The sequence below is a fragment of the Anopheles moucheti genome, chromosome 3 (assembly GCF_943734755.1).
Source record: "Anopheles moucheti chromosome 3, idAnoMoucSN_F20_07, whole genome shotgun sequence".
NCBI lineage: Eukaryota > Metazoa > Arthropoda > Insecta > Diptera > Culicidae > Anopheles > Anopheles moucheti.
The window spans coordinates 85244328-85258433 of NC_069141.1; the positions used below are offsets into that span (position 1 = coordinate 85244328).

At 43.1% G+C, this 14106-nt stretch overlaps 3 protein-coding genes across 3 annotated transcripts; 2 read left to right on the forward strand and 1 right to left on the reverse strand.

The window, feature by feature from the left end:
* The first annotated feature begins 893 nt into the window (after nt 1-893).
* LOC128301508 (acylglycerol kinase, mitochondrial) lies at nt 894-2729 on the forward strand. The gene is made up of 3 exons (XM_053038035.1): nt 894-1099; nt 1158-1293; nt 1372-2729. Exons 1-3 carry the CDS (start codon nt 990-992, stop codon nt 2464-2466), a joined length of 1341 nt encoding a protein of 446 aa, XP_052893995.1. The 5' UTR covers nt 894-989; the 3' UTR covers nt 2467-2729.
* On the reverse strand, nt 2542-3553 carry LOC128301509 (polyisoprenoid diphosphate/phosphate phosphohydrolase PLPP6). The gene is made up of 2 exons (XM_053038036.1): nt 3297-3553; nt 2542-3225 (listed from the first exon to the last, which is right to left on the reverse strand). Exons 1-2 carry the CDS (start codon nt 3306-3308, stop codon nt 2575-2577), a joined length of 663 nt encoding a protein of 220 aa, XP_052893996.1. The 5' UTR covers nt 3309-3553; the 3' UTR covers nt 2542-2574.
* A 490-nt stretch (nt 3554-4043) lies between these two features.
* On the forward strand, nt 4044-5877 carry LOC128303419 (ubiquitin-related modifier 1 homolog). Its single transcript, XM_053040362.1, has 4 exons — nt 4044-4487; nt 4671-4738; nt 4846-4976; nt 5078-5877. The coding sequence occupies exons 1-4, from the start codon at nt 4426-4428 to the stop codon at nt 5144-5146; spliced, it is 330 nt and encodes a 109-aa protein (XP_052896322.1). The 5' UTR covers nt 4044-4425; the 3' UTR covers nt 5147-5877.
* The last annotated feature ends 8229 nt before the right edge of the window (nt 5878-14106 follow it).

A 14106-nucleotide genomic window follows, 5' to 3' on the forward strand; every position in this document is an offset into this window, starting at 1 on the left:
CGATCGACTGGTTGCAGTATGTGCCCGTGATTTTACAGCACCAACTACACCTTTGCTCGATTTCATTTTCTACAGCACTGTTTTCGTACGTAAAACATTCCAGAACTAAACAGGACTTTAATTTCTACAACACTGCTTTACGATCGGTCGACATCTTGAAATCGATGTAAGTGCACCGCAATAACTCCACACAGCCACAGTGCATACGTTTGAGCAAACAATTTCGATCAGCAATCAACGGCACAGAGACGAGAACGATCGATTCCTCCTCCCCGGATGCAGCGGAATTAGCTTCCGAGCGAGCGTGTACGGTGGAAGAACCAACAATGACGATGATGATGGCCGATGTAATGCCACCCCAGTGTATGCTCTGCAGCCAAGATGTCCGTGTTTTTTCCTGTGCGCGATGCTGTTGCGCGACACACAGTTAAAACCACTTTCCACACTGCTTAATGAGCAACGAAAAACGGATTACAAAAGTACGTTTTCTAATTAAAATACGCCGAACAATTTACAACAAACATTTGATGAACTTTTCAGAATATTTATGCACTTTGCTGCCTGCTGTTTGACAACAACCAGGTTCGGTGCTGCAGGATTGTGGGTTTACAGCATGCGGCCCAGTACTTTCCAAATCACCGATTTGAATGGAGCCGTTGTAAAACAACTAATATAGTTGAAACGAATTTTAAAAATACATAATTTTAAGGTGTATTTGAATTATACAATTTGTTAATTTTCAGATTGACTTGAATAGGAGAAAAACGTTGAAATCGAATGCGAACAAGATGAGGTTGATTGTCGGCCCGTTTCCGAAGGGATCGAAAGTTTTTGTTTACATCTTACACAACCAAAATGTCACTTTTCTCCCTACGATCGTCTATGAACGCATTTTGAACCACGATGGTGCGCCACTTTGTTAAATAACATGTTTTACCGGTAAAAAGAAACCGTTTTCTATCGCTGATTTGCAAAGAAGCAGTCCCGAAATGGCTTTTGTGATACGGTTTGCCAAAGCCGTGAGAAACAACTGGAAGAAATCGACAGTCTTTGCTAGTGCCCTGGCATACGGTGTGTCGTATTCGAACGAGAAATATGAGTAAGTTCGGGTAAAGTATTGCATCAAGCTCCTATTTACATGGCGTGTTGTATTTCAGAATCAAACAACTTATGCGTTATTATTGCACGGAAGCAACACGGTATGGCGATGTGAAGATAGGGCTAAATCAGAGATCACCGAAAGTGTTGGTGATTCTCAATCCGGCCGCGAATCGTAAATCGTCAGAAGAAGATGTCAGTATAACAAATGAATCAGACATAGCAAGCAGACATAGACAATGTAGGTAGAAATAATTAACCTTTCCTTTTTAGTTTCGCAACTACTGCGAACCGATTCTGCATCTCGCTGGCTTCGAGGTGGACGTTGTTAAAACCGACTCCGAAGGACACGCCCGTCGCTATGTTGAGGAGCTAGCCAACCTTCCCGATGCTTTGATCGTCGGAGGCGGTGATGGAACCCTTTCGGAAGCGGTTTCCGGAATGAAACGTCGCCAGGATGGTGCTCAATGTCCGATAGGCGTACTACCGCTCGGTCGTACTAATACTCTCGCCGTGAAACTGTTCTCGGCGGAGGGTGCCAAAAATTCCGATCTGGAAAATGTTCGTACCATGGCTAATGCGGCGTATGCGGTCATTGCCGGAAAGAAGGAAAAGACAGACGTTATGCGTATCGAGGTATTACCAAGTGCGGCCGATGAAAGCCCTCCGGAGAAGCCAGTTTATGCAGTCGGTGCACTACAATGGGGTGCTTTCCGGGACATTCTCGCCCTTAGGGATAAATATTGGTACACGGCTTCGTTGCGCGACTACACCGCGTTCCTTTTCAATGCATTCGATGGGGCACACACGTGGAATTGCAAGGCGAAGATTGCTTACACGGAACCGTGCAGTGGATGCAGTAATTGCTACAAAGACATGGATGATCAATGGACGGCCGCAAAAAAACAGGATCAACAACCACGCAGATGGTGGTCGGTATTTGTGCCACGTGCTAAAACTGCTCCCAAGACGGATTACAGCAAAATCATTAACGAAAGATGCTCCATTCGGCACGAACTAGAGGTGGACCCATCGGAACTTGTAATTAAAACGGGCAACGTAGCAGTGGAAGAAAAGGACAGTGAGAAGAATGAAACATCTACGAAACTGGACGTGCTCGTTGGAGAGCAGGTGGATTCCAGCTTTAGCTTCATTGGCGGTAGTTGGGGCCGTGTGAACAATCGGAAGTTCTTCGACTGTCCCAGCCAGGAAAACATCAGCGTGCGTACGGTGGAACTTTTGCCAGAACGCCTCAAGGTGGAAGAGAGCGACCCGGAGCTTTACTACTCTATCGACAACGAGGCTTACGAAGTGCGTCCCGTGCGGATAACTCTCGTACCGAAAGCAGTCGAAATATTTACCTTCTAGAAGCAATAAACAGCGAATCACAAATGGAGAGATGGTGATGCTTAAGTGTTTAATGACAAAGTGGCTTGTCGTTTATTCATAAATAGATTTTACATTGATAGTAACATTTCACACAGCATATTCTGCACCCGCCACACGTTCGTCTGTGATCCAGTTGATCAACCAAACGCTACCCTCCTGGTCAAACCAAAGAATCGAAATCAGTAACGCGTTGAACAGCCCCAGGAGAATGCCACCGATCACGTCCAAAATGTGATGACGATAGAGAATCAGCCGAGAAATACACAGCGCCACAGTCCATGCTAGCAGCGGAGGCCACAGCACAATCATTACCGGATCGAGTACGATTAGAAATGTCGTGATGAACACACCGCGAGAAACATGGCCCGATGGGAAGCTAAATTTATCCGGACCAAAGCAAAGCGGGTCATCGTTTATAGCTGGCCGACGGCGGCGTGTTGCTGCCTTTATCACCGCCACCATTATAATGTCCGTCAGCAACCCGATGAACAGGTTCACCTGCATCTGATACCATTCCGGCTTATCGATCATCCAGCAGAATGCCAACCATCCGGCCAGCCAAGCGATCCCATGGCACGAATACTCCAGAACCTTGCAGTGCGTGCGAAGTGAGCGTAGTGGCACAAAGTTCAGCATAAAGCTGACAAACTGTTTCGTTACAACGACGTCCCATTCGAGAAGCTTTTTCAACGCCGGATGTATATTTCTACCTTCCTCGAGGCGCGTTTTAGAATCGACCTGCAAAAAAAGAAACCAATAAAAAAGAATCGTAGAGACAAAAACACATCGAATCAAATTTCTTCACTTACACTTTCACCCATCTTGGCAGTTCTTTGGTGTGTAGTTGAAATTCTTTAAAAATAAATATCGTTCTGGCTGACAATGATGACGATGTGATGCGATGACGTAGTTTTGGACCAACTGGCACGATTGCAATACCGATGCGCAGCGATGCTGAGCAGACTGTCGTTGAAGATTTGTGATGACTAACTGCAGTAGCTGATTAGTTGCGTTTATCTGCTGTTACTATAATCATTTATCAGCAGCACAAAATTTCCGTTTTCGTATTCTCTTTTGGATTGGTTCTGGGCAATGGAAAGTAAAATAAACACAGCTGACAGTGCACGGTGTTTGTTGTGACAGGGCGCTCTCCCTTCAGAAACGACTATGGAAAATGATTATTTATAATTATTATCGACTTAGAAAAATTGTAGTTTTGTGAGAAATGATTAATTTATTTAGGCAACAAAACAAAAATCTTAACTTAACCAATCTTTACATATAAAATCTAATGTAATTTACAAAGCAACATGCGAATGAAGCTGAACTTGTTGATGTTTACAAACGTGACCGGTTACAAAACGTCATCGTATTTACGTGTTTTCCACGAGGGTGCGTAGCAGAAAACTATACGAAAACGTTTATTTTCAGCCTGTTTCTCATCCTTGCGCCGTTTTTTTCATTCAGTGTGAGCGTCTGTAGCGGCAAATTCATCATTCATTGAGCAAAAAACTTACTGATACTTTTTCCACTTACTCATCCCAGGCTACCGACCGATCACGCAAGATCGTTTGCGTGAGGAGAAGCATCTCCGTACCGCGCAAGATCGACAAAATAACGCGAGCATTGCACGAACACGGGTTTAAGGTGGTGTGAACATTTACTCCCGCAGACGAAGATCAACCACAAACTGTATAAGCAACAGCTGCTCGCAGGGAAAACAGTCAGTTTTTCATACGCATCCGGAACGATAGTATCTGCGGTTGCGACGCTGCTTAATCGTTTACCGGCACAGTATCGAACGGTTTCCGTACAGGAACATAACAGAAAGTGCAGTGACGATTTGCAGAATAGAAACACTTTACTGAAGGCTCGATAAGTGCGATTAGATTTAATCTTTTGCCAGATAAACGGTTCATCATTGGTGCCAGAAGCAGAATGGACGATTCCATTGATGATGAGGTGATTTCGGGTGGCTCTACCGTTACCATCGAGTTCAGGTGAGCGTGCGTCACAGATGAAATGTTTCTTCTGCTGCCGTCATCCAGCATCAACCCAGCAGCAGCATTTCGAAAGCAAACCTATTCCTACGGCCATTCATTTTCTTTTCGCTTCGTTTCCGCGCTATGACCGAGTTTGTTTCATTTTTATGTGTTTTTTTTCTGTTTCCTCCCGCAAAACAGTGGTGGAGCGGAAACACTTTTCGGTGGTGTGAAGGAACACACCGTACCGTTAGATGGATCAAAAATAGGTAAGTGTGTCCCGGAAAGTGTGTGCGCGTGTTCTGCTACCTTTCGTAAGAGGTTGTTTGAAGGTGTTCTGTGTTAACGCATAATGTTTCTAATCCTGTGCTGACAGTATTGCTCGAGGAGATGCTCCGATGGTTGCGAGATAATCTGCTGACCGGTGATGCGAATCTGTTCCTCCAGGATAAAAGCGTTCGGCCCGGCATCTTGGTCATGATCAACGATACCGACTGGGACCTGATGGTAAGCAATGGGAATTGACCATTTCACCATGATTGTATTGTCTTTGAAATTTGTCTGTGTCTTATTCCGGTGTTGATTTCCTTCCTTTTCCTCACACACAGGGTGAAACCGACTACATCCTTCAGCCTGGCGATCATATTCTCTTCATTTCCACCCTCCATGGCGGATAAACACCATGGTCGGAAAAGATACCTGTGATAAACTACTTCTACTTCTACTACTAATACTGCAGATATTGCTGCTGCTAATTGCTACTACTATTGCTCGCTATAGGCACAGATTAGAGCGATACTGTTAAGAATGGTTCTAGTGTTAAGAGTGAACTGGCTCTTTCCTTCAGCTCTTTTCCCCTTTCCCCACTTACGATTCATGCGCAAACGGTACCCCGTACACGAAAAACAAAGGACAAACAATTAATTCACCCCATAGAAAACGATGTAGCGTAAAACGGCGGTGCTGATAATAGAAAGACGCTCGTTTTTTTTCTAGCAAAATCAAGCACCGAGAAGCTTCGTGAGTGGTGCCATGTTTGATTTGCGAATCGAAAGGGTGGTTTGGATTTATTTGTTCAACCAACGGCGAAACTGCATGTGCGCTTGTGTACGAGGGTATGCTAGAGCTAATTGATGAAATGATGTAAGCATAAGAAAAAAAGGGGCAAATAACAGAATACAAAATTAACCCGTTGATTTTTTTTGTCGGTTAAAGCTAAGCAGATCACTGTACTTTCTTCTGCACGGTGCTTAGTGTGTTGGTTTCTCGAATTCACATCAAGCCGGGGAGTTTTTATAAATCGTTTTTAATTTTGTTTATGATGATCGTACTGAAGACGAAAGAGGAAGAGCGTTAGGCATATACGGGAAGAGTTAATGGAGAAATATATACCAATATAAGTTGATTACTTCATCCTTGTTTGTGTGATTTCCTTCACGCGGCCGTATAATTCGTCTACTAAGAACGGGAGGAGCTGCGTGGGTTTGCAGATATTTCGACGTCGTTTCGAAGAATCGGTTCGGTTGCATCTGTTTTCCATAGATTATTTTCCGTGTAGCTCGTTTATAATGTGGAAGATAGGAACGTTGTTTAGCGTTACATTGTTGAAATGTTATACCGCTGCCGTCAATGTTCGAAACGAGTGGAACAACATGAAAGTCCTTGAAGAGTTGACTGTTTGCAAAAAGAAAAGGAAACGGATGCGATCTCAAAAAACGAGGACCGGCAATTAGGAGGTACGTACGTCACAGCTATTCACCGTCGGTTTAGTGTCTCTCGAGGAAGTGTAACATTATTATTACGTGCCACTCTTAACACTCAACGCGCGCGCGTCTGTGTGTAAACGATTGGAAAAATTAGGTGCCGGATCGACAAAATCATCCGGAGCAACGGAACGGAATTTTAAAAATAACCACCCTCCCCGAAAGACACAGCGATCGTATAGTACAATTTTTGGAGCTGGGTTGTATTGTGGAACAAGACGTCGTTTCGAGACGCCCTCCTGTCAACACGCGGTGAAGATTCGGGGGGATTTCTCTTCAGTTGAGGGAAGGTCTTGCGTGGGGGAATGGTTAATTTTGGGGCACGATTTATTTGCCAAACAAAAGATACACGAATGTTGATGTTTTTGTTTTGGTTAGTTAACCCCCGCATGGGCCGGGGATCGTACGATCGTGCGACTGGCAGACGGTGTGGGTAGTAGAAAATAGTTTATAGTGGGCAAATGCTCAAAACGATCGTGCCGGGTTAGATGGTTTGACGGGCGTTAAATTTATTATTCGCAAAAATTAAAAAATGGGAGAAAACAGGAACGTGATCATGAATCTTTCCTGCCAGCTGTCCCGGTCTAATTAGATGTGAAGCAAAGTCGTTTATGGTGTGTACGAATGATCTATTTTGGCCCCGGATGATTACCCACATTTTGGGTGCAGTTGAGCGTTGGGCGTTGGGCGTTAAGAGAAAAGGTGCAATGTGCAACAGAAATAGGTGAGTAAAATGATGTGGGAACATCTTAATTTTGATTCGGTATACAAATGAAACCTTTGATCGATTTCAGGAAGAGCATGAACATTTCACACTTTCCGGAACATTAAAATGTCAGGAATAGAGCGAGCGAGATTTCCTTTATCGGTGTGACTACTTCCGCCAACCGATCGCCGACAACTGATTCGATCGTGAACTTTTCACCGCCAGACGTGTTCGCAAGATCAGCTTTGATCTGGTGCCAAACAAGGATCAACCATTACGCATCGATCGGATTGACCCTTCCGTCACCCCGGTGATAGATTCCGCACCCCAAACAAGCACGGTACGCAACACCGTCTCGGCAGCGAACAAACGGTGGGATGCCCTTTCACCGTGTTACCTTTTTTCAAGTTCAATGAAATTACAATCCGGTTGGAACAGTTTTACAACGCGCGATGCGTTAAGATGCGGCTTAAGATAAACATGTACCGTTCGCCAAGCGGTAGGCACATGTGTTGGAAAGTGAGGAGCGGCCGCGTTGTGGTGGGTTCGGTTCCACCAGCATCGCGCACTGTACATGGTGGTATATTTTTAGAAACTTCAAATCACCTTTCTACCCCGTTGGCCAAAGTTTCCTCACGCTCCGCTTCCAAACCTTACGGGGCGGACTTACGCTCGATTTCACTAGCTAGGAAGCTGCACAAGCTACCCGAAAAACGCATTGGTGACCACCGCCGGACCAAGGGGCAATGGATTGGGCGTTGAGGGACACGGTGACGGTTGCGCGATTTATTGCAGTACGATAAATTCGTAAAGACTCGGCACTAAAAATAGTACATAGTGCGCCGGTGTGGCATTGAGTTGGGGTGTGTGTATGGTGGGGGTAGAGCAGGATGCCAAAGAAACCGCCGCTTCTTGCGGGGAGTGGGTTTTCCCGTGCATCCAACCATTCGAGTGGCGATTGAGTGGTTGATTTTTCGCAATGCAATTGCGAGAGCGATGTGAGAGATGCTTGCTTTTCGTCAACTACAGATAAAGGAAGGGCTTTTTGAGTTTATTTTCCAGCTTTTCCTGTACGATCAACCGAGCATGTTGATAAATATATCATCAGGTGACATAATTTGCACGGTAAACAACATTTATCTTCGTTCCGGATCGTTAAATATCGTGCTGTACGGGAATGCAACAAATTGTAAGCGTTAAGGCGCTTCCCAGCGTTGATTACAGTCGTACTGAGCTTTGCTATTTAGTGAGGATTGTCAAGATGTTTGAAATGTTTGTGTCGTAAGGTACAGTTTCTTGCTACACATTCTTCAACCATGGCGTGCAGTGGTGGCACACGCCAACAATTCCTTCCTTTTTGTATTTGTTCTGACGTGCATACAAGCCCCGGCAAATTGTACGCGTGTCTTCCCGGAAGTTGCAATGCCGGCGGCCCTATTGACAGGTCATCAGGTTGGACTCGGTCGTAGCGGACGGGAGTGAATGTCGTACACTGACCATGATCGGAGCTGACGGATGAGTGTAGCTACCGTGTCCACACCAACCGTAAGTAGGGCAACCGTGTGCGGGAAGCACATGATGAAACCATCGCCCCCGAACTTGCTCAAGGTTCGCATGCATGCAGATTGACCGCAGCGAACTCATTCCACGAATGGGGACTAGTGGTACTTTCTAGTTTTTCTCACCCTCTTGCACCCTGAGGTTAGTGCGTGGTCGGTGGGGGTGGAAAATCAACAAACGTGGATCGCGGGCGTGTGAAAATTACCATCTATTAGTGCCGGCGCTAATGCCCTTGAGCTGCCAAACGCCGGGGTGAAGCGATTGTTTGTTTCCTTTTCGGTGGAAATGATGAGGGACCGAAGGACGGCGACCGTCATTCATGCTCCATTGCAAATGGGACGATGCGGATGAGTTGCACCGCGTTTTGTGTGTGTTGTACTGCAAATGTTTGGTTTTGTTAACAATAATACAGTTTTTATTGGTATATTCGAACATGGTTAAATGATTTTAAAAAAACTTCAATAAAACCATGTCATATTTTTTTCACTATAACCTCATGGTCTTGAACAGATATTTATACTGTAGAATTGAAGATATTTGAACTGAAGTTTCCATGGCCTTTTCGTTACCTTTTACTCAATGCTTTTTTTGATAGGTTTTCACCTGGTCGGACACCACTACCATCAAAGTACCGGGCGCCTCCATGTCAAATTTCAATATTAGTTCATTAGCATATAATTATGGTGAAAGTTATTTCTTATTTTCTTAAGACAGCAAATAACTAGTGCCGAGGAATGAAAAATCACTAAATTGAATGAGCAAAACATATCATTTTACAACGTCATAGACTTACATGGTTGTATCATTTTGCGTCGCGTAAAACCTTCCCTTTACGTCACTGAAGCGAAAAGCAAGCAGGATTTCCTCAATTTATAGTAGGTGATTTATGGTACCCATGCGGTGACAAGTTTGTGGGTGGCTAACAATCGTCTTAAAAACACGACTGTGTCTTCCATTTCCTTAATGATCGGAAAAGGAACGATTTCCATGTTGTTTCTGAAATATAATGAATTTCACTTCGTAAAGTGTCGAACATGTTCGTGGTTTCCCACCACGATTTTTTTTCTTTAAGCGCATCATCTCCGATCGCTCAAACAGCAGACGGTCGCTCAAACTCCTACTGCTACTCCGCTAAAATACTCTTCGATCATCAGTCGTTTAAAATTATTTGCTTTTCTTTGATTCTGCTTCACCTGTGGCACACTTTGCTTCCTTTCGTTGGCATTGGTTGTTTCTTTTTACGATTTCCACAACGTTTTAAATTTCCCGCATCGGTTTCATGGTTTGTTCCATTAAGATCGCGATCGTAACGTTCAAAACTGGGTCCGGCGGGCGAACTTGATACTGTTTTTCACGCATCGTGTGTTTTGACAGTGAAACTGACCGCAACGGTTTAACAGCAACTCGTAACGAACGATCGGTTTCAGATTGACAAACCAGCTGGGTGGAGATGAGGGTGGAAAGTTCCCAGAAGAAAGAACAAAACCAACTCGAAAAGCAACCAGATGGTGATATTTTTAAATGGTGACGTTTGGTCGGTAGGGTGGAACACAGTGTACAAAGTCACAATTACGGAAGACCGAGCACGATCGACCAAGACCGTGCGGGAGCGTTGACGTGCGTCTTGGCCAGTGATTGTCCTGGGAGAGAAAGCAAGTCGCAACTGTCTCGCGGCATGATATACGGTCGGTTTGTCTAGCCGGAGGAAGTGCACGGAAAGTGTTTGATGTGATCAGGTGAAAAGGCGGCATTCGCTTCGGTCAAAGTGTTCTAAAGGGAGCATTGCCGTGCAAGCGCCGGCCCAGGCATGGTTGGACGTCACCATCGACCAGTTGGTCAATGATCTCGCTTTCCATCGTACGTTCCGTTGTGATCGTGTTTGGCGATCGTAAAAGGACAGCACACATGTGTTTGTCCGATGTCACACAGTTGCTCGCGGAGCATGGTGAGAAAATGATGAGCCGAGAGGAGCAGCGAGAGTTGATGATGGTAAATCCGTCGGATCAGATCAGCCAGACTAACAGACGACAGTCGCTGTGGCCGGGTTTGTTTTTCGAAGCTTACTTGGAAGAGGTGTTTTACTAACAAATAGCTTATTTTTGTTTGTTGTTGGTTGTGAGTGAAGGGGCAATATTATGTGCATATTCTGATATCGATCTTCATCACTCCATGGCTATATCAATTATAGTATAAACTATTAGTAATATTTGTAAACATATAAACAATTTTAAACTAATAGTGACTCATTTTTGTAAAGCTCTGTCAAATATAACTTGTTAAGTAGTTAAAGAAAAAGTAGAATGGCAACCCAAGGCTTCTGAGAGCTAGTAGTGACACAAAGAAGAAAAAGTGTGGCATGGTCAGTTTCAAAATGTGAATAAACAACGCTTCTTACAACAATTTTTTGCTGAATATTACTACTTTACGTTAAGGACAAAATAAATCAATAATAATTCGTTGAACTGATTTCATATGATTAATAAATTTTTCAGTTGATTGCAGGGCCCCGAACGTGGGAGGTGCCTGGTCATTTGTATATTTATTGACATACTTATTAATCGTTCGCTAAATAATGAGGTTACGTAAGTAAGTACATAGTTTCAATTTATGAATCTCTTGTATATGTAACTGTGAAACATTTTATTCGTTTTATGATTCGTTGAACTGATCTCATATGATTAATATATTTTTCAGTTTATTCCAGGGCCCCGAACGATGGAGGTGCCTGGTCATTTGTATATTTGTTGTCATACTTATTAATCGTTCGTTTAATAATGCTGTTACGTAAGTAAGTACGTAGTTTCAATTTATGAATCTCGTCCATTTGAAACTGTGTAATGTTTTATTCAACACAAAAAATGGTAATAGAAATTCATTTCAATATGCTCAGAAAATGTGTCCTAAGCTTTGAACACCGTGCACCGGTCATGTAATCGATTCGCTTTTTCTTTAATGCAATATTGTACACAAACCAATGAAGCTTTGATGCAGGAAGCTCACAATGGTGCAACGTGAACAATAAATTGACGGTAAATTATGTTTGAACTTAACTTGTTTGTTCTTTTATCCAATGGTATTCGGAAAGAGTACGTGTATTTAAGCAATACATTTGTTTTCATATTATTTATAATTGCCATTTAATAATTCTGTACAATTAGGGATCAATAACCATTCTGCGGTGTGATTTCCCTCGTTTCCGATATTTAGATAATATTCAACAGCTAGGGATTCTCTCTATCGTAATCCTTGCACACTGTCATATTAATAGAGTACATAAGGTAATGAATAATTAACAATAATAAGGTACATTCTTAGAATTTCTTAAATTACTTTAATATAATGTACCACTAAATGTCGACCTCCAATAGCCTCACGGGTAAGCGCAGCAAGTTATTTCAGCCACAACAAAATTGTTCTCCACACTACCCAAAGTAGTTCTCACAGTTGTAATTGAATGTCAAAGTTTCTGCATTATCAGGTCGATTTTCGGGTTCACAGTGTCCTTTCACGGAAAAAACCACAATTGGAAAGCGGGAAAGTGTCGTAACCATCTGTAACTCGTGTGTTGAACTGTAAGCAAACTGTTTCATTACTTCATTAGCTCCGTTAGGGGTTAGCTGACTTAGATGAACTTACCGCATCGCGTTAAGCTAAAAATAAAAGAGCAAATTTTGCCACCTGCAAGTTTTAATTCGTACAAAATGGTGGAAAAATTAAAATAATTTTCTTTTGGTTTTAGTTGCCGAACAGGCTTAGTAAACGTATAATGAGACATTCACTTTATCCGCCAAGGAGAAAGTTTACTAGGAATGAGGCAAACAGTACCTATTGGAATTTTCTATCGCCCGAACTGGCCACAGAAAATTGAAGAAAATCGACACCCAAAGTACAATGATTGATGCTCGACGGAGTCGGAGATTTCTGTTGTACGGTATAGCCACGTTTCTATGTCGGCCGTGCGAGATCTCTGTCCTGGCCAGCCACGTCAAGCCCCGGTCGGCACCGTAAAACTGTAAACGACAAACTTCGTGTCTCTATTAAACCGTCGTCCTTGTCGCTGTCGCTGTCATTGTCCCGCAGTAGTGGTAGTTTCCCGTCCGGACCGATTGTTGCTGGTGGTAATTAAAAGTTTTTAGTTTAAATTTTACAACGCCGTCCGAAAATTGTTCCACTTTTCGCTAAATGGTTTGGACCACACACACACAAATACATCCAGACACACACACACAGCCTTGCAAATAGCAATGGGACCGGTTCCTTTGCATTACACCATCAATGAGAGAAAACAGGAGCCAAGGGCTGCGAAACATCGCGCCGTTTTGTGTAACGAAAAAGACGAACTTCATTTTCGGGTTGTGAATGCAATTGCCTGTGATGGTTGGTTTGTCTGTTGCTGTACTGGCGTCGTGGACAAGTATCGGAACTGGTCATGCGACAATGTTGGGAAATTAATTAATTCCCTCCACTTCATTCGAGATGCTGCCGTTTCCCTTTCTTCGGAGCGTCCGGTAGCTGCAATTGCTAAAATTTCAAATTCCAAAACCCGAAACGGTTGTCATGGTAACACAACATTTAAGGCACTTTGAATTGTAGCCCGTTTTTTTTCGAACGGTTGTTGTGTTCAACGCGTCCAACAAAAATTTCACATTGGGCTTTTCCGTTCGGTTAAGTGGTTTAGCAAAGAAGAAGGAATGACAAAGTTGAAGGAAGTATGAGTTCAATCAAAGAACCAGTGATAGCAGTTTTTTATTCGTTTGTCACAGAAATTGAAATAAAGTTTAACGGAAATTAATGAAGTGTATGTATGGATTGAAGCCGTTGTAGATTCTTTTGCTGAGTATTTGCAGAAAGAGGATTGCGAGATTGTCATTTGCCTGAACGGCTGTTGAAGAAGTGTCAGTAAGTCTCACACACAAGATACCTTTGGCCTTTGGAAACTTTTTAAAAAATCTTAAGAAGAGTGTTTTCTTTGGCCAAGGTATCACTTGTTCGATCATGAGTGTGAGATTTCAAAATCCAGTTTCAGTAAACCTGAACCTGAACTGACTGGTGAACCATCTGGATAGACGTTGGTATTAGAACATATAACCTCAAAATAGTAATGTAAAATGGAGAAAGTGATGTAGAATTCTTCAAGTAATTATGTTTCTATTTCTTTAACTCGGTAACAACATTTATAGAAAGTAGTATTGTAAGATAATAACGATTCCATAAAGCCTCAGCTATTCTAACAATGGTGTATACCCAACAATTCCATAGCTCACGAAGATGTTCAAGTGTTTGTATCAACAAATTTAAAGCATTCCTTCCTGTACGCATGCAAAACACTGCTCCGACAAGCTGTTCTACTTCATCTGCACTGATAAACCTGTGATGCTATTTACCCTGCTGGCAAAAAGGAGGCAGTGTAGCTTTTCCGCACCTTTTCGTAAGCCACCTGGCGCGGTAAACGAAAAGGCAACAAATTAAATACATTTCATAGTACCGAAAATCGTTCCCAACATTCGAAATCGTCTAACTACATTCCCCCCCGTACGATATGGGGTGACCCTTGTCAGTAAGTTTTATTTTTAGACAAGACCCCGGTCCCCGAAACGGTTCCGTTTTG

Excerpts from the sequence above, each read along its gene's own strand:
- LOC128301508 (XM_053038035.1), top strand. The coding sequence starts at position 990 with ATGGCTTTTGTGATACGGTTTGCCAAAGCCGTGAGAAACAACTGGAAG. Across the intron at positions 1,100-1,157 it reads TATTCGAACGAGAAATATGA|AATCAAACAACTTATGCGTT; the intron begins GTAAGTTCGGGT and ends GTTGTATTTCAG. Across the intron at positions 1,294-1,371 it reads GTAAATCGTCAGAAGAAGAT|TTTCGCAACTACTGCGAACC; the intron begins GTCAGTATAACA and ends TTTCCTTTTTAG.
- LOC128303419 (XM_053040362.1), top strand. The coding sequence starts at position 4,426 with ATGGACGATTCCATTGATGATGAGGTGATTTCGGGTGGCTCTACCGTT. Across the intron at positions 4,739-4,845 it reads GTTAGATGGATCAAAAATAG|TATTGCTCGAGGAGATGCTC; the intron begins GTAAGTGTGTCC and ends CTGTGCTGACAG. Across the intron at positions 4,977-5,077 it reads ATACCGACTGGGACCTGATG|GGTGAAACCGACTACATCCT; the intron begins GTAAGCAATGGG and ends CCTCACACACAG.